This window comes from Macaca mulatta, chromosome 10 (genome assembly GCF_049350105.2).
Source record: "Macaca mulatta isolate MMU2019108-1 chromosome 10, T2T-MMU8v2.0, whole genome shotgun sequence".
Taxonomy (NCBI): domain Eukaryota; kingdom Metazoa; phylum Chordata; class Mammalia; order Primates; family Cercopithecidae; genus Macaca; species Macaca mulatta.
Window position 1 is genome coordinate 80436424 of NC_133415.1, and position 20714 is coordinate 80457137.

The window sequence follows — 20714 nt, forward strand, 5'->3', positions numbered from 1 at the left end:
GTCAGCTTCATGAATGGCACCTCAGTGCACCCAAGTGCTGATACCAACACAGCCCTCCTGGGCTGGCTGGATAAAGGGACTCTAAGATGCTAGGATGACTGAACTGCCCTTACCTCAAGGCTCCCTCAAGGCTCACTGCCTCCCTAAGGGGTACAAGGGTGCAGACCCCTCCAATGGGTGCCCTGACAAAAGGCAATTCAACAGGATTGCCTTCCAAACCCCCAGGATCGTCACTTGGTGGAAAGCCTTCATCTCTGGGTCTCTCTGCTATCAGGACACTGGCAACTCTTCTCTCTGACAGTCTACATTGTCTTTTTTTTTGAGACAGAGTCTCGCTCTGTCACCCAGGCTGGAGTGCAGTGGCATGATCTCAGCTCACTGCAACCTCCGCCTCCCAGGTTCAAGCGATTCTATTCTCCTCTTTTGGCCTCCCGAGTAGCTTGGACTACAGGTGTGTGCCATCACGCCCAGCTAATTTTTGTATTTTTAGTGGAGACGAGGTTTCACCACGTTGGCCAGTCTGGTCTCAAACTCCTAACCTCAAGTGATCTGCCTACTTTGGCAAAGATTACAGGCCTCACATGACTGGCCTACATTGTCTTTTTAATCAATACTTTAATTGGGTCAGGTCCTGTTCTAGGCTCATGGAAAACACTGATAAACAGAGCAAAGACTACTGTCCCATGGAGTTTACATTCCAGCAGGTGGAGACAAACAGTAAGTAAATAAGCAAATTACAGAGCATGCCAAAAGGTAGGTAAGTGCTACAGAAATAAAAAGATGGTAAGAGCAGGGGGTTCAGGAGTACCAGTGGCACTCCAGAGCAGGAGGGTCAGAGTAGCTGGGCCTTTCTTTCTCAGAAGGTGACATTTGAGCAACAACTTGGAGAAGGTATGGGAGGTGGCTCATGGACGCCTGCAAAAGTGCATCTGGGAAAAGGGGCAGTCAGTGCAAAGCCCGAGGCAAGGCTGTGCCTGGGATGGCTTGGGGAGCCTCAGGAGGCCAGCATGTTTGGAGTGGGGTGTGTAAGGCCAGAGATAAAGGCAGAGAGAAGGGTGAGGGTGAAGGGCAGATCATGTGAGGCACTGCAGGCATTATGAGGGCACTGGGAGAGAAAGCCAGTGCAGGTTTTTAAACGGAAGTGTTGTGATTTAATGTTTGCTGAGAAGACCATTAGGGGTGCAATGGCATTATCAGGGAGACAGCAGTCTAGGTGAGATGATGGTGGCTCAAACCAGGGCGGTGGAAGCAGAGGTGTGAAAAGCACTTTGGAATCTGGACATATCAGGAGATCCATTTTAGACATGCAGAACCCTGAGACATCTACCGGACAGCCCGGGGAGATATCCTGGGCAGACATTCTAACCTGGAGGCTGGCTGCCAGGTCTGGGCTGGGCATGGCATTTGGAAAGCATCAGGATATATATGGTATTTCAAGCAATAAACCTGGCCATGGTCACCAAGAGAGTGAATACAGATAGACGAGAATGTCCTGGGGCTACCCTAACAATGAGAAGTTGGGGAGAACAGGAAGAACCAGTAAAGAGGTCTGAGAATAACCTTCTCGGTCTTTCTTGGCTTCCGTGTATAATCCTGATTTTTGTCATTTTTATTCTAATAGATAAACATAAGGAGGCAGCAAATTCACAAGGAAGAGCATGAAGCCAACGGGAACAGCTTCTAAGTTGGTCAAGAACCTGTTGCCGCTGCTGAGAGGCAAGGACCCTGGTGTCACTCAGAAGCCTCTCTTGGGTCCACCTGTAATACAGTCTGTGCCTGCTTCCCTCTCAGAGAGGGTGAGAGGGCCCTTCTGTATTCAATGCAGATCTGTTGACAACACCAGTTACCCAGTTCTTTCTACTTGCTGCTCCAGCTACAAGAAGTGACAGAACAGCAAGCAAGGGAGAGTCTCTTATTTCCCTCTTTATAGAGGCTCCTTCCTGAGGCTGAAAAAGCATCTCATTAGGACACAAAGAGGTCTCAACAGACTGCGTCAGGACCTAGAGTTTACTTCTCTGTGCCCTGAGTCTGGAAATACTTTTTCTAACTCACCTTACATTGATTTTCTCATTTGAATCATCGAATTTCCCCCCGACTTTTATTCTCTTTTTCCATATATTAGCCATTTTTCAGAGTGCTTAGGATTATCTGGATACCTTTCCCCTTTTCCTTATAGGCTCCATTTTGAATTCTTTTGGACCAGGCTGGGAGCAGTGGCTCACGTTGGTAATCCCAGCACCTTGGGAGGCTGAGATGGGAGGATTGCTTGAGGCCAGAAGTTTAAGACCAGCCTGGGCAATATAGGGAGAACCCAACTCTACAAAAAAGAAAATATTAGCTGGGCATGATGGTGCATGCCTGTAGTCCCAGCTCTACTTGGGAGACTGAGGTGAGGAGGACTGCTTGAGACCAGCCCAGGAGTTTGAGGCTGTAGAGGGCTGGGATTGTACCACTGTGTTCCAGCCTGGGCAACAGAGACCCTATCTCAAAAAAAAAAAAAAAAGCTAAATAAATTCTTTTAGACATGGTTAACTTGCTCTGGGAAAATATTTTCTTCCCCATGTCATGAAAATAACTCTATTCTTAGCTAAAAGTTTATCATCACTAGTTAGTAAACATCGTCTAGAAAAACCAAAGTTCCGGATTCTTTTCCAGAATTTCAACCCCCACAAGGGAGAAGCAATGAAAATGCCATCTGTCGGCCGGGCGCGGTGGCTCACGCCTGTAATCCCAGCACTTTGGGAGGCCGAGGCGGGCGGATCACAAGGTCAGGAGATCGAGACCACGGTGAAACCCCGTCTCTACTAAAAATACAAAAAATTAGCCGGGCGCGGTTGTGGGCGCCTGTAGTCCCAGCTACTCGGGAGGCTGAGGCAGGAGAATGGCGTGAACCCGGGAGGCGGAGCTTGCAGTGAGCCGAGATCGCGCCACTGCACTCCAGCCTGGGCGACAGAGCCAGACTCCGTCTCAAAAAAAAAAAAAAAAAAAAAGAAAATGCCATCTGTCCTTGTTTACTACATGAGAGGCCATGGGCCTGAAAAATACTTCCCCCATGTATTCTGATAGTGCCATTTGGTCGTCCAGGGACTGAACGTCCAGTAGAAGTGGCTGGTCCTCATCGGGCTGGTACTTGGCAGCAGGGCCATCTTATTCCATACACATGCTCTAAGAATTTAAGGATGTCTACTAAGTGGAGCTAGAATACAACCCCTATACCCCTTAAAAGCAAGCCACTGACACAAGCTTTTTTCCCTGAGAGGTTGGTGCCTATGGTTCCTCCTTACTCTGCACTTATCCTGAAGAGTCTAAGTTTACCTCCCACAAATATCTTACCACATTATGTACTAGATGCCGAAGGCGTGTGTGTATGGGACTGAACGAGAGACAGTGCCCTGCTCCCCTGAAGCTTGGTCTACTGACCCAGATATTAAGCAAGTAAACATATGAATACATTCTTCAAAGTGTGATGAATACCATGATGAAAAATAATACAGTTCTACGGGAGAGAGGAACAAGGGGAGACAATTTAGCTTAGCCCTTAGAATTTTCAGACAGACATGAGTGTCTTTTGTGTGCTAATGAATGACTCATGGGGAGAGGGGCCTAAAGAGCCTCAAATGTGGGCTGGTTACCAGAAAACCCAACTAGGTGGTTAGAGGGTTAGAACTTTCAGCCCCATCCCCCAACCTCCAGGAAGGGGAAAGGGGCTGGAGATGAGTTCAGGCACCAATAGAAAGTGATTTCATCCATCCTGCCTATGTAATGAAACTTCAATAAAAAAACTCAGAATGATGAGGCTTGGGGGAGCTTCCGGGATAATGAACATATCCACGTGCAGGGAGGAGGCTTGTCCAGAGAGGGCATGAAAGAGCTGTGCTCACCCACCTCCATGCCTTGTGCTATTCATGTCTTCCATTTGGCGGTTCCTGAGTTGTACCCTGTATAATAAGACTGTAATTCTATGTATAGTGCTCTCCTGAGTTCTGTGAGCTGTTCTAACAAATTGTCAAATCTTGGAGTGAGCAGTCACCAGAAGCCCTGAATTTGTAGTTGGCCCAGTAGCAGTGAGGTAGCCTGGGGACCCATGTGTGCTTAGTGTCTGAAGTGGGAGCAGTCTTGTGGAACTGAGCCCCTAATCTGCAGGATTTGCTTCAACTATGGGTAGTGTCAAAATGGAACTGAACTGTGGGACACTGGAGAGAGAATTGGAGAATTTGTTATTGTCTGGAAAAATCAAGCAAGGCATGAAAGTATACAGAATGAAGGGTAGTGGGAAGAGTGTTCCAGAAAATGGGATAAGCATGTACAAATGCTCAGTGTAGGGCAAGAGCTTGTGCTTTTGAGGACATAGGAGATGCCCCTGGTAGCAGAAATGTGAAAGAATAGAGTGCAAGCTGAATGTGAAGTAAGTGGAGGCCAGTTCACCCAGGATGCTGAATTTTATTTTAGATACAACAGGAAGGTAAGGTGCTAGACATATGTTCTTTAAAGGTCTTCTCTGGACTTTTTGTGGATTCTGGAGGGGCTAAAGTCAACTGAAGGTCCAGGCGAGACTGTGATGCTAGGGTTGGTGGGGTGGGGAATGGAGGTGGAGAGTGCACTGATGGCTGTAGCTCTGGGGCCTGGTAAGGGAGTGCCTGATGAGTGAAAGCAAGCGAAGTGGCTTGGAACCAGCAGAGCCATGTTGCCAGTTAGTGAGGTGGGGAACGCTGGTGAGGAAGGATGGAACTGGTCACTTCTGGGCATGCTGTGCTGCAGATGGGGAAGGCAGAGTCCAGTCAGAGAACACACAGTGAGAAGATGGCCAGGGTCAAGGTCTAGGAAAAAATCAACAGTGAGAGGCTGAATAGAAAAGACTGCACAGTAGGGAGGCCAAGAAGCAGCGGTAGGGCAGCATGGGTCACAGACGGCTGGAAGAGTCTCGCTCACAAAGCGGTCAGTTGGTTGATACCACTGAGAAGTCAAGAAGAGGAGAACCAAAAAGTATCCTTTGGATTTGGCAATATAGTGTCCTGCTTAATCTGTGGGGTTACATTCCCAGCCTCCCAGTGGATGCCTGAAATAATGGATAGTACTGACCCTTACATATACTATGATTTTTAGATCTGATAACCAAGACACTAGCAGGCGGGTAGCATAGGGGTATGGATACCCTGAATCAAGGGATGATTCCTATCCCAGGTGGGACAAAGCAGGATGGCATGACATTTCATCACACTACTCAGAATGGAGTACAATTTAAAACTTATAAATTATTTCTGGAATTTTCCACTTAATGTTTGGACTACAGCTGACCCTGAGTAACTGAAACTGTGGAAAGTGAAACCACAGATAAGGGAGGTTATATATGCTAGTTACTCTCAACAAAAAACCCAGATGGGGTATAGGGATGGCAGTCTGACTGGAGAGGGCTGAAAAGTAAAAAAAGATGCTCCAAGTGCAGAACCCATGGATACAAGGGAGAGGGTGGTTTCTGAAAACTGCCAGAGTGTTCATGGGCAGCTGCATTCTGAGTGGCCACACCAGACAGTGTCTTCCCCTCCTCTGCCTGAGCCGAGTGGTGGAGGTAAGGCAGTGAGTGCTGGCCCTGGGCCAGGGAGGCCAAGCAGGATAGGGGCTCTCGTTCAGCACAACCCACCACATGCTGCCCCTGCTCCACACTCACTGCAGGCTGAGGCAAACGGAAACAGTATACATGGGCAAACATGGAATCCTCAACACAATAAAAAATCAGACATTTTGAGAAAAACGAACATTATGCAAGAGAGGTGCCAAACAACAAATCTGAGGAACAGTTATTCACAGCAAAAAATAAGGCTCCAAAAGCAAATAAAATTATTAATCTTGCAAAGGAATATGAAAGGAAATTTCATTCATAAAACCAAAACAGGCTGTTAGAAAAAAGATATTAGAATTAAAATGTAAAATAAAACAACTCATTGCATGGGCTCCAAGAAATGGATCTAACTTTGAGTAAATTAATGGGCTTGAACGTACTGCTGAGGAGCTCACCTAGAGCTCAGAGCAAAAGGAAAACGAGAAAGTGAGAGTCCAGTTAAGAAATATGGAGGAAAGATGCAGAATCTCCCCCATTCATCTAACAGAACATTCTAGAACAAGCAAATAGAATTAAAGGAGAGGAAACAATCAAAGAAATACAAGGTAACGTTGCAAAACTGCAGAAAGACTCCAGTCTTCACACTGAAAGGCTCCCCACAAGTATCAAATTCTTTCCAACAATTTCTCTGAGAGAATTACTCTAGGACATAGTTCCACCCAACAAAAATACCCAAAGAAGGGGAAGGCATGAAGCACATAAAAACAAAATGGTAAAACTTATAAAAACTGTCCCTCTATGATGTAAAATACTGTAATTACAATGTAGAATTTAAATGCCAGGTAACTCCTATTTAGGTGGTTATAAGTGATTGTGGGGGAATAAAGATGGGGATCTCTCAGAACCCTAAAGCAGCCAGCCCCTGTAGGAACTGGGATCATGGAGGTACCAAGAGTGGGTGCCATGCTCACATTCTCTCAGCAGTCTCAGAATATCTGTCTTCTTTCCCATCTGGCCACCTATGCTTTAGCCTGCACATAAATGGGTGCAATACCATCCCAGTCCCTGACTCCATATAACTTGCAACTAACTCAGGGTTTCTCAATGCCAGCTGAACATCAGAACCACTGGAAAGCCTTTAAAATTCAGGGCCTATACCACAACAATTAGACCAGCATCTCTGAGGGGTAAGGCCCAGGCTGCTGCTGCTTTTAAGCTTCCCATTGGTTCTAATGTGTAGGTAGGGCTGAGTCATGGGATAACTGCTCCAAGCTCTCATAATCCAGTTTAAATTTTTGGGAGACCTCTAATTGGCCTTGTTCATCTCTGCAGGTCATATTGTAGGTTAGTCTATAGATCAGCTGCCCTTAAGATTTAGACTGTTAAATAACTGCATTACAGGGTGATTAGTGCTATAACACAAACACGAGTAGAGTGGAGTCCAAGAGGGATGGTCTCTGGGGTAAATGTGACAGAAGACTTTACAGAGTAGACAATTATGTTGGGTTGTGAAGGAGTAATATGACAGGTCAGCGGGGTTGGGGGTGCATATATCCACTTTTCCTCTCCATTTGCCTCAAAGGCCCTGCTGTTCACATAGCCAAAAAGGAAGGAAATTACAACTTCAAAGGGACTCATAATTTGGTGGAAGTCACAGGACAAAGCTTCATGAAATACCGAATTTGTAGGAACGTAAGATGATTCTTTGGCCCTGGGAGAACCACGGGAGATGGCTGGCGTCAATGAGTCCGTGCTGTTCAGCACTAAGCAGAAGAAAAATGTGGGGGGAGATTTTAGGATTTTAATTTTTCTATGATAACGGGATAGACAGTGGTTTCCTTTTGGAATCTACATTTCTGTGGAAAGAACAGACTTCCTTGTGAACGGGAGGAGTTTCACCAAGTTTCCAACATTCCACATTACTGGCACTGTGTCACTTGGGGGAGGTTTCTGCAGTACCCTCGAAGCTCCAATGAGCTGAGCTCGGCATACTCTGAGAAAGGTTACAATAGAGGGTGAGTTCCTGGCTTAGTGGATGGTGCAGCCTTGGAGCTGAGGGAGTGACACTCTGTCTTGATGCACCACAAGTTTGTGGAAGTCTATCCATTTAGAAAATGGATAGACTCCACTTGCCTCAAATGGAGAGGCAAATAGACTAAATTTGCCTAAAATTTAGAAAATAGTAAAACTATACCCAGATAAATTAAAGATGGATAAAAGAGGAACTAAACATTAAAAACAAACAAACAAACAAAAAACAGTAACAGATAAAACACCCATGAAGAAAATATAGGGAAAGACTGACAGATATATCTGGTGAAAAATACCATAAATGAGATTAAAAAACAAACAGCTGATTAGAACAGAGAGACAGAAAGACACACAAACACACATGCTCACACATGTACACACAGGCATGCACAAATATAAAGAGTTCCTAAATTTCAGTAAGAAAAAAAGGCAAACATCCCAATAGAAATACGAGCAAAGGATATGAACAAGAACTATAATATACCAGTAAACATCACTAATAATTAAAGAAATCAAATTAAAACAAGATACCACTGGCAAAATTAAAAACAATGACAACTTCCAGTGTTGCTAAGAGTAACAGAAACAGGCACGCTCATTCTTGCCATAGGAGTGAAAATTCATGCCATTGTTGTGAAGGGCCATTTGGCAGTGCTTCTGCATCTTGATACACCCATTATAGGATAAAAAACGATCCCAGAAAGATATTCACAGAAAAATGCAAAGACATATGCAATAAAAAAAACAAAACAAAACCAAAAAAAAAAAAAAAAAAAACAAACTGAAGACAAATAAGAGTCAGTTGAAAGAAGAAATGATTAAAAAAATATGCTACATTCAAACTATGGGAAAAGTTGCTTTAAAAAAAACGAGGTAAATCTCCACATGGGAGAAGTAAAACACATAACACTGAGTAAAAAAGCAAGTTGTAGAACAACATGTAAGGAGGTAGCCCATTTTATAAGTCAAAGAAGTCAGAAAAAAACACAATTTATGTGCAGTATACACACAGAGAGAAAAACTTTTGGAAATAGAAACAACAAAATGTTAACAGTGGTAGTTTCCAGAGAGTGACTTGGGGAAATTTTGAATTTTTACTTTATTTTTATATTACCTAAGTTTTACGGTGAATATAAATTACTTTTGGTAGTGTATAATATCAGAATTCTTGTCTTCATGATGGTTTTCTATTTTTAAAAGTCTTAAGATTTAATATTTTTGCTTTAAAATATTTGGATTAGTGTAGCATATTTATTATACCTTTTTGTGCTGTCTTTATACATTCTTTCCCTTTGCATTCTCTACATAATTGCTATCCAATATAAATTTAATGTGTCACATATGTAATTTTAAGTGTCATAGTAATCATAGTAAACAATAAAAACAGCTTTTTCTGAACATTATGACATTAAAACATGAAATTAATTTTAATAATATATTTTTATTTAACCCAAGACAGGTAAAACATCATTTCAACATGTGATCAACATACAAATTATTGAGTCATTTTACACTCTTATTTTCTACTAAGCCTTCAAAACCTCATATTTTATACTTCTAAGCCATCTTAATTTGAACACTAAATTTTCATTAAAAATATTTGATGTTTTTCAATTTTATAAAACATTTGAAGAGATTCATATATCCAAGTTGTGGTGACCACACTTACAAGTGTTCCAATGAATGAACTGAATATCAGTTTTTAAATTATATTTAAATTAATTAAAATTAAGTAGGATGAAAATTCAGTTGCTTAGTCAAGGGTCACAAGCCACATGTGACTAGTGGCTTTCAAGTCTGTACTGACCTTGTAGCTTCTTATTTACTACTATCTACTTTGTATTTTCATTTAATTTTTCCTCACTTAAGGCCAATTGGAGTCTTTTAAACTTTGATCCTTCGTTATGTATTATATCCTACTGGTCAATCTCATTTTGTGCCAGTACCACAGTGATCACTGTAGCTTGACAAAATGTTCACTATCTGGGAGGGATAGTGGGCTGTCTCACTCTAGGACCCATTTTTTTCTTGGTCATTCTTTCTTCATCTAATTATGCTGTAAGTTTGAATAATTTTATCTATCAAAGGAATACAAATGTGATTTTTTGGGGGTGAAATATAGAAATAGAATTGATTTTTCCCTTAGACATACTGAATGCCTTTATTTAAATTTTTAAAAAACATTTTTATTGATATATAATTGTTGTACATATTTCGCGGGTACATGTGATATTTTGATCCCTGTATACAATGTGTAATGATCCAATCAGGGTAATTGGGATATCTATCACAACAAACATTTATCTTTTTTGTTTATTAAGTTATTTTATCTTCCTCCAATATTAGACGAACACAACTAGTTGCTTCTTAGTGGAGAGGTCATCATTCAGAAAATAATTAAAGACAATAGAGGAAGGGATCTCTCACACTTTGGAGAACAAAATGCATTAGCAACTGAGGTAAAAAAAAAAAAAATTACAAGTGAACTTTATACTGAAAACAGCAAGTTAAGAATTTGTCAGTAACTCTATTTCTCAATCTCATCAGCCCACAGGAGGCAAACACAGGCCTGTCAGGATGTCCATGGATCTTGACAGGAGGCCATCTGCTTCCAGCATCACTCAGGAAAGAACTTCTTTCATGGTAAAGAGGGTAGAGGGCCACCTAATGGCTTTCTATAGGAAATACAATCATACGGTTTTCAAGCCACCATCTGTCCTTACTGATAAGAGCTCCAAGAATATGTCTCTGAACAATGTAGAATTGATATTTTACATTTCTCGAGTAGAACAACTTTGTACTTACTATTTCTAATACTTTATCTGCAGATACTTTTGAATTTCTACAAATGCACTCACGTCACAATAATGATTTTGATTTTTCCTTCCCAATTCTCACATTTTATTTTTCTTGTGTTACTGTACTGGTTAGAGCTTCGAGCACAATGCTGAGTAGAAGTGACAGTGGATCTCTGTCTTGTTCCCAAACTCAAACTTCTAACATTTTACCATTAAGAAAGTGGTTTTCTGTTGACTTTATCAGTGTTCAAGAAGTTTCTCTTTCTAGTTTTCTAAGAAGTTTTAAAAAAATGAATGGGTATTAAATTTTATCAAATGCTTTATCTCCTCCGTTGATTAAGATGATCACAGTATTCTCCTTCTGTTTTGAGATGGAGTCTTGCACTGTCGCCCAGGCTGGAGTGCAGTGGTGTGATCTCGGCTCACTGCAAGCTCTGCCTCCCGGGTTCATGCCACTCTCCTGCCTCAGCCTCCTGAGTAGCTGGGATTACAGGCACCCACCACCGCACTCAGCTAAATTTTTTGTATTTTTAGTAGAGACGGGGTTTCACCATATTAGCCAGGATGGTCTCGATCTCCTGACCTCATGATCTGCCCACCTCAGCCTCCCAAAATGCTGGGATTATAGGCGTGAGCCACTGCACCTGGTCTAAAAAGGTTACGTTACCAGTGAAGCCACCTGGGGCCTAGAGTTTTCACTATGACAAAACTTAAATTAGTATTGTTTTTAAAAATGGATACAGAACTATTCAGGATTCTTACTTCTTCTGTGTCAATTTTGGCAAGTTGCATATTTTTCTTTTAATGGTCCCATTCCATCTGTTTCATTTTCAAATTCATTCACATAAAGTTGTTCATCAAATATCCTTCTGGAGGAAAAAAATGTCTGCGGGATTTGGAGGAATGCCCCCTTTTTTATTTCTTACATTGGCTACATATCCCTTCTCTCTTTTTTCCTGGTTAATCTTGCCAGGGGTTTGTCAATATTATTCTTACTCTTTTCAAAGATCCAATTCACGGTTTTTAAGATCCTCTGTACTGTACTTCTTCCCTTAGATATTTAATTTTTGCTCTTATTTATATTTTTCTTTCTTCTACTTCTTTAGGTTTAATTAGCAGTTCGTTTTCTGAGTTACTGAGAGGAATGTTTTTTCTTTTCTAATATTGCTTTTAAAGCAGTGATTTTCAACCTTAGTTGCACACTGGAATCACGTGGAGAGTTTTCAAATGTTTGGAGTGCACCCCTAGAGGTTCTGAGTCAAATGGTCTGAAAAGTGGCTTGGATATCAAAAGCTCCCCAAGTGATTCTAGGTGCAGCTAAGATTGAGAACCACGGATTTAAAGCTATAACCTCTAAGTACAACTTTAACTGCATCCCACAAGTTTTCAATATTTTCTTCATCAACTAAATCATCTTAAAATTTATGTTCTGATTTAATTTATATACATTTTTAGTGCGGTGGTTCATGCCTGTAATCCCAGCACTTTGGGAGACAGAGACTCAGTTTCAAAAAAAAGAAATAATAATTTATATGCATTTCAAAAATAGCAAATGCAATGCATGGTTTGAGAAGTCAGGTAAATGGTACCTTTGGGGAAGAGGCAGGGGGTTATGAGTGAGGGAAAACACAAGAGGAACTTCTAAAGTATTGGTTAATATTAACTCATGTTTTGAGTGAACAAGAGAATGGAACAGATGGAAAACTATATACAACTTGCCAAAACTGACATAGAAGAAATAAGGAGCCTGAAGTGCTCTGGGTGAACAAGAGATAATATTACCAATACTCTAGACATGTTCAATTTGTGATAATTCACTGAGCTACACACATAGGATTTGTAAATGTTTCTGTAACTTTATATTACACTTAAATATACTTTTTAAAGAGAGAAAACGGATCCCATACAAAGAGTGGGAATTATAACAGCACTAGTCTTCTCAATATTATACTGGACGCTAGAAAAAATAGTATAATGTCTTCTAAATTCTAATGGAAAATGATTTTGAACCTAGAATTCTGTAGTCGGACTTTTTTTTTTTTTTTGGATACAGGGTCTCACTCTGTCACCCAGGATGGAGTGCAGTGGTGCAATCTCCACTCACTGCAACCTCCGCCTCCTAGGCTCAAGCCATTCTCCTGCCTCAGCCTCCTTATTAGCTGGAACTACAGACTTGTGCCACCAACCCAGCTAATTTTTGTATTTTTTGTAGAGACAGGGTTTTGCCATGTTGTCCAGGCTGGTCTCAAACTCCTGAGCTCAAGTGACCCACCCACTTCAGCCTCCCAAAGTGCTAGAAATACAGGTGTGAGCCATAGCACCTGCCCCCAGAAATTCAATCAAATTGTAAGGATAAAATAAAGATATTTTCAGTCAGGAGAGCGCACAGTAAAGTTATCTCCCAGGAATCTTTTCTCATAAATCTGCAGAATGTGCTCCAGTAAAAAGAGGGAATGGATAGGAAGATGAAGACATGGGATCTGGGAAACAAAGACTTCAATATAGGAGGAAGGCAAAGGAAGTTTCCAAATGACAGTTGGGCAGCAGGCCCCAGGAACAAGTGCACTTGGGGGCAGGAGGCGGAAGGGTTCTAGGGTGGGCAACTCCAAAAGAAATTCAAACCAAGAGAACACCTTCCTGTGTGTGACCATTGTGAAATTTCTCAGTTCTGTCACAGTACAGTGATACTTTATTTTATTTTTTACTGTTCTAAAGGTACATCGGCAAGAGTATAGTGATAAATCAGGGGTAGGCACATAGAAAAATCAAACAATTAAAAAACCAAAACATGGAAAATACTACATGTAGGATAAGCAAAGAATGATCCTTCTACCCAAAAAATGTGGTAGTGTAATCACTGTTCAATGCAGCTGTAAATAAGAGTTTTCTGGCCATAACATAAATAGGGATCACTGACGTAGCCATGCATTGTGATACAATGGTATTAAATGAAAGAGAAGAAGGGGCTTTTGTATGCTTTTGTGGTATGAGGGGAGATGCTAGGGGAGGCCATGTAACACAGTATATTCTCATCTTCTACAGTAGGACATCAAAAAAGAAAACTGAAAAACCAAGTGTAAATACAGAGAAGTAAAAAACAACTAAAACAATTTAAATTGCGGGACATGGGGTGGGGAAGGTGCAAGGCAGGCTATTTCTGCTTTCTGTTTTAAAAACTGCAGCACTTCTTTTGTCTTTTTCAATTATTCGTACATAGTATTATCATAAAGATAAAATTAAACTAAGAAAAAATCTATGGAAATAAAAGAGAAAATCCCAGGGCACTAAAAAATCACTTTCAGCTTTAAAACTTTGGATAATCACCAGAATCATCTCTTGAACAAGAATAAGCATATATGTAGCTCACATCAGTAACCATTATTAATTAAATGTTGTTTTAGTCCCAAATTCTCCCCATATGAAGAGCCAAATTATCTATAGGATACATGCAAAATTAATATAGGATACATGCAAAGCCCCCCGCCGGAAGCCAGAACATACAGAACAAATGTTTTCACTTTATCATGCTAGACTGAGTTTATATTATTGTAACTGACATCTAACTTTTCAGGAACACATACGAAGTAAATTTAATCTGTGGTGGAAACACAGGATTATTCTTTTATCTTTTAGGAGCTGATACTTTATTAATGGATCTAGCGCCTAAATCAAAAGAACAGAGAGAGTCTGTATAAGCAAAATTACCTGAAGAAAGTCACGAAGAACTGTACCAGGTCCATAAAATTGCTGTGCTGGGAGAAGGCAATCTGTGACAGAAAAACAGATAGTGTGATTATGCAGGTCATGAAACCACCACGGATTCAGGCTTCTCATTTCAAGAGTTAAGCTGAAAACAGAGTTTACATTTTAAAGAAGTTAAGGAAACTTTTTTCACTTAAGGAAAAGTACCTCACCCTTTTAGTTTTCTTGTTTAGTTGCCAGCTCCATAGCAATATGCTAAGGCTTTAGCACGGCCTCCTGCAACCCCCTCTGAGCTTCATACCAGTTCTGAGGTTCTCTTCGTTTGACCCTGGAGACCCTCGCACGCCTCCATGAAGCCTGGCCCTCCCTCCCGGCGCCTCCACCCACACAAAGCTCTCCTTGTTTGCCTCAGTACCGATTCATGGCTCTGCCTCCAGGTGGGCAGCCCCATTCTGTGCTCTTCATTCTGTCAACATTTATGTACTCAGTGTGTACTGACTGCAAGATATTGTCCTTTTTACAAAAAATTGTGCCTCACATTTTGCTACATTGAACATCATCTGACAATACGTCATCAGAACTTAAATAATTTTATTATACAGTTAATAGTCTTCATACCACGAACATAAAAATACAACATATTTCATCAACTCTAAAATAACATTGGCTGAAAAAGGCATTATTCTGTGTATTATTTAGGAAAAACACTGTCAATTCAACTATGATATAATAATGCTTTTTAAGTCACTGACCATAAGACACATCGTGATTTCAGGGATATTAGTCCACGAAAAAATGCATACCTCTGAACTGATAAAATACGAGAATTGCATCCTTACTATCACCTACAATATACGTGCTACTAGCCAGATGTTGTGGTGCCTTGCCTGCTTTTTTTAGGGAACTCAGCTCTCTTTGGAGAGACAATGGTACTATCAACGAAACAATCACTGACCAAGGTGACAATCCCAGTACAGACAATTTGCATGACAAATACAGGAAGGTAAATGACCAGGATCTGCTTTCCTAGTCCCACACAACCCCAACCCTTGCACTGTTTTTAGAGCCAGATTCACAGGGGTCAGAAAAGAGACTTCCACTGTTTGCTTTCTTGATGGCCGTATTTTCTTTTTGACATTCCATAAACAAATAAGTTCCAACACTACTCAAGCCATAGTACATTATGGGGCTTGGAATTTGAAGCTTTTGTGTCCTCCCTCTGGCCACCATTTATAATAGGAAATACAAAGTTACATCAATTTCATATAATAAACAGAAACCCACTTTCTTTTCTTGTCCTTCATTTATCACAATAACCATTTCCAGCTCCTCGAGAGAAGGAAAGCTGCGGAATATGAGCCATGGTCCTCACATAAAAGTTTTAAATAAGATTGGAGGACAATTATATAAACAAGGTCAATTGGAGGACAATTATATAAACAATGAAGAATCCAAGTTGTAACACATAAAGAGAGAGAAGGAAACAGATTAGAGAACACCCCAGCCCTGTCTGGATTTCAGTCTTTTAAAACGTGTGTCCTTAGTGTTTACACGTAAAGAATCCATGAGATACTTTTACTCCCTGCTAGATGCCAAAAACCACAGGATGCTAAGGGCACTGTCTGAGGACCTATCTGGTGTTCATGTGCCACACAACACTCCTCAGGGCAGCCCCCGCCTTTCCCCACATTGGATGCTAATGGTTATTAGCCTGATTTCTTGCTGAAGCAGGACAACTCCATGTTCATGTCCAAATTATAATCATAAAGAACCTCATATAAAACAGCTGCCAGTATGGCTGGTACCCAAGACTCTAAAGGGGTCCTCTTATGTTGAATCTTTATCATCTAAGTCTCCATAGTTACAAGATTGTGTGAGGAGGCAAAACTCGTAAGACTCTGCTGAACACCCCACCCACTGTTGTCAGTCTTTGTTGGTCAATCTTTGACTGATAAGGTGATGAACTTATTGTTTCAAACTGAACACTTCTGAAAATGAAGGGGAGTGCTGTTAAAAATTACACTAGGTAACTAAAAATTACTCAATGTAAAAAGCATAAACTTGATAAGCATAAATTGGGCTTTCGCTACTCACAGTCATACAACGCAAACCAACTGTAAAATCAATTTTGCAAAAGACAAGATTTTAGTGGAGGTGCTGTTGGAGAACTGCTCACACAAAACCAATGGCAAAGGAAGACTTGGCAGATTTAGCCCTTCAGTTATCAACTGAAGAAGGGATAAAGGATGAAGGCATAGGAAGTGTTTCATAATTCTCTGAACGAGATTAAGAGAGGACTTTGGGAAAACTGAGGAGTTTCCTGGCTGTTGCTTTTACATCCTGCTGTGAAATCAGTCTCAAGTGAAGGACTCCATGATGCAGCTATCTGATTTCTGGGCACCTTGTGCACAACTGAAGCCACACCTCCATCTCTTTATCTTGCTCTATTTAATTCATAGCCCGTATCTGCACGCTTACTTATAGCAAATAAGATCTGTGAGGATTGAGGACAGAAACTTCCCCTTATCCCCACTGACCATATATCTCCAGTGCCTAAAGCAGCCACTGATACATTAATTGGCACTTAATAAGCATTTGCTGAATAAATGCCAATACGTTAACAAGAAAAATAATGATCTGTCTCATAGAACTCAGTAAGATCTGATTGATTTTTTTTTCTTTTATGAATTTGGCTCATGAAGCAGGATCATATCTGCTTCGTGATTGTAACTATAAATTTTGTTAACTCTAAAATTATTTTCCCATACTTTTTTGTTTCATTTTTAAAGACAATATCACAATCAAATCTTTCTTTCATAATTTATTATGGAAATGATGAAATGGATTTGGGGCCCTTTCTGATACTGAAGGTAACGAAAATTTCCTATATAAAAATCTATTTTAATACAAAGAAAAAATTCTAATTATATTTTATAAATAAAACTCATAATGTCATTCTTCTACATTTCCAAACAGTAGACACCATACTCCACACTCCAGGAAACCTAGAATTCACGTCCTAATACTTCCACAACCCAATTCCAACTCCACTTTCATCACTATGTCTAAGGTGTATCTGCCCCATGGGCCTTCCGGATGTGTTCATCAATTCTGAAAAACTCTGAACTCGGAAGCTCAGTGAGCCCCAGGGTTTGGGGTAAGATATTATGGACCTGCACTTCCTCAACCACTAATGTTGCGCTTCAGCCAAAAGTGCTTCTGCTCACTACACTACTATACCTGACAGCAGACGGTCACCAGAGAGCCTCCCTGCCTGTGTGCATGGGGGTCCTCCCTGTCTTTCCTGGCTCAGCACATCACTGCCTCTCTTTTTCAGCACCCCTGGTCCCACTGGAAACTCTGGCAGGCTCTCCTCTATGCTCCCTCACCACTGATCTGCTTCCCTCTCAGGGCGTGTGATAATCACAGTCTATACAGGGGTGTCCAATCTTTTTGGCTTCCCTAGGCCACTGTGGAAGAATTGTCTTCAGCTACACATAAAATATACTAATCCTAACGATAGTGCTGATGAGCTTAAAAAAAAATTTTAAAACCCTCATATTTTAAGAAAGTTTATGAATTGTGTTGGGCTGCATTCAAAGCCGTCCCGGGCTGCATGTAGCCCGCGGGCCATGGGTTGGACAAACTTGGTTTACCATATACCATGGCTGTGTATAGACAGATATCCTGAGAAGAGGATTCCTGCAATCTTCTGTCTACGAAAATACCGATTCCTAACTTTTAAATTACTGTTGTAGAAGAATGAATGAAAAGGTAACTCCCTACCTCCCATACAAGAGCAGATATACTTTTGTATTCCAAGAACTAGGCCACGGCTCTCAAACTCTGGATAGCTTACAACAAAGTCAGAATCCCAGGCCCTATCCCTACCTCTATATCTTTAAGCTCCTCAAGTGATTCTGATACTAGTCTCCATAGGCCACACTTCAGGAAACTCTGAAGTAAGAAATTATTAAACATCAGACTGGACGTAGTGGCTCATGCTTGTAATCCCAGTACTTTGGGAGGCTGAGGTGGGTGGATCACTTGAGGTCAGGAGGTCGAGACCAGCTTGGCTAACATGGCAAAACTCTGTGTCTACTAAAAATACAAAAATTAGTTGGAGTGGTGATGTGCACCTGTGATCCCAGCTACTTGGGGGGCTGAGGCACAAGAATTGCTCAAACCCAGGAGGCGGAGAGGTTGCGGTAACCCAAGATCGCACCACTGCACTCCAGCCTGGGCAACAGAGCGAGACTGTCTCAAAACAAAACAAAACTCCTCCTGTGCTCCTTTCCCTAGACAATTTCTTTAGCATTTCAGGAACTGCATTGAAAAAAAATATTCTCACCTTTACTTGGAAGGTTAAAGCCCCATAATTAGTTTGGCTCTTTTGGGGAGTGGGAGGGAGATGGGGAAGGATAAGGGTGAAGGAAGACAGGACAGTGCTTTGAAACAAAAGGAGAGGCCGGACTGAAACCTGGAGGCAGGGAAAGGGAGGGAATGGAGGGGAAGTTTCACATTCTGAAAGTGCCTGGGAATGTGAGGTGTCCTTGTGGCAGGCTAGGGAGGCTCTGGAGCTTAAGTGTCATTCTATGTCCAAGCCTGTGCCACACGAGAGTGAGGATGCTGCCCTCAAGAGTGAGGGGCCAGGGAATCGGGCACAGCAGTCAGCGACTGAAGATCAGACCAGGGGGCCTTCCCCAACCTCTGAGCTCAGTTCAGCCCTGAGGTTTCTGTATGTTCCTGAGGGAAGAGAATAGGTCTGTGCCAAAACAGGCTGAGAATGAATTTCTAATTAAGTACAGTGGGTAAAACCTGAGTCCAAGGTTACCATAAAAATAAGGAAGTATGGCATTTCTTATATTCCACTACCACATAACAATGTGATATTTTTGCATCTACTATGTGCCATCCACAAAGTAGGTACTCAAAAGCTTGAATAAATGGACGAATGAATGAATACTGAACGACTAGGAAAAGTCACTGCTTAATCAGAAAATTTGAAAAGAGAGAAGAAAGGACCTCTCATTTGCCTCTGGCCTCAGTCAGGACTTGGATTCTGGTCAGAAGGATAAAACTGGCATTTCTAAGTCAATACCAGAGTTTCCTTTTAGGAAGGTAAGACCCTGTGGTGCAGAACTAATTACACTTTATGTAGCACTCATCTAACTCTACTGACCATATGCTGCGGAACCATGGACTGCAGAAGGGCTGTATTATTCCTACCGTGGAGATGTCTGTCTATCCATTATTATAAGCACGCAAGACAGGGAGAGGAAGAGAAAGGACAGTTGGCCACCCTGTGAGGTGAAGTCTTTCTGCTTCAAGGCAGCATCTGTCAGGGTCTGAGAAAACGCAAGGTATGTATGCACTGGGCAGAATCTCCGCAGGCTCCCATGGACCCCTGCAGACCAGTGGCTTCACCAAGGGTGAGAGCCCAGCCCAGAATGAGCCCATGTGCTCCTCTACTCTCCCTGAGGCCAGTGTCTGCGGACACTGAAGACCTCGTGAGTGTCCACCGCTCACATCAGAACCAGAGAGAGCCTAAGTGCCCATGGCTGCCACGGGGCTCCTGGTCTGACCATGCCAATCTTTCCTTTCTGGACACTGCAAGGCCGGAAGCCAGAAGAGGACTGATTCCTCCCATAAGAGCTTAGCCCTATAAGCCAACAGCCTTTCTACTCAGGCCTTGGCTTTGCAAAGGATGGAAGATTCTGTGAGCCCTGGCTGAGTATATTCTAACCTGGGTCTTGTGCTGTCACCTCCTTGAGTTTTGCTGTGACATAAAACAACTCTTTCTTTTTTCTTAAAAATGAAACAAAACAACCACCACCAAAGTTCATATATGGAACTCTATGTCAAGACCACAGCTCTGGACCACATCCATATGACCATCACCTGGCCTCACACACCACACACCTAATGCTGGTTTGTGCTGGCACAGAAACTGTATACCCAAGCTCTGGTCAGAGCCCCATGGCTAGTTAATACTATTCAGCCACTCATTCCTGCCATGCAAACGAACACTCACCATTTGTCTGCTCCCAACCTCCCACCTCAATACTGCTCTATGCTTTCTTTCTCTAATTTTCTCCTAGCAATTCCTTTTTACCATTCTCCAGAATTTCTATTCTATCACACTCATTAACAATTTAGAAATCATTAGAGAACTACATACATAGTTGAAATATCAAACGGTACTGAAAGGCTAGTCATGAAGCAATGTTCCCTGCTCCTCCTCTGCTCTTCTGAAGGCTTCGCTCCAGGGGCCCCCATCTTTAACTAGGTTACTTTTCAGTTCTTCTGGGAGTTGCCTTTTTATCATTAATGTTTTTATTAGTTCCTGATCTATCCATTTTAGGCATCATTTTAACCAACTTCTTACTGAAACAGAAGGTGATTTTGGTCATCGGCCCTGCCCCCCTCCCTCCAGTATATATCACTGCTCTTAGTGCCTCTGTTAGTTCCTGTGCCATTATCCTGAGGGTGACAGTGATGGAAAGATGCCACTACAGACAGGAAATGGACATAACTCTCTGGGATATGGGGAGACGATGTGCCTGTTACCCACACACAGCTACAAGATCAGGAGACAATGCAGCCATAGCCCACTGAAGGGCAGC

General features: G+C 41.7%; 1 protein-coding gene across 4 annotated transcripts in view; it reads right to left on the reverse strand.

The window, feature by feature from the left end:
• ATRN (attractin) overlaps nucleotides 1-20714 on the reverse strand; it is a 179940-nt gene that overhangs the window by 18091 nt on the left and 141135 nt on the right. For 2 of the 4 annotated variants that reach the window (XM_015149430.3, XM_077951320.1), the window contains exon 25: nucleotides 14092-14153. In XM_015149430.3, coding sequence (XP_015004916.2) covers nucleotides 14092-14153 — 62 coding nt within the window. Of the gene's footprint in view, nucleotides 1-4420; nucleotides 4818-9748; nucleotides 10264-14091; nucleotides 14154-20714 lie in introns of those variants that run through there. The other 2 variants (XM_015149432.3, XM_015149431.3) reach the window with 2 other exon arrangements.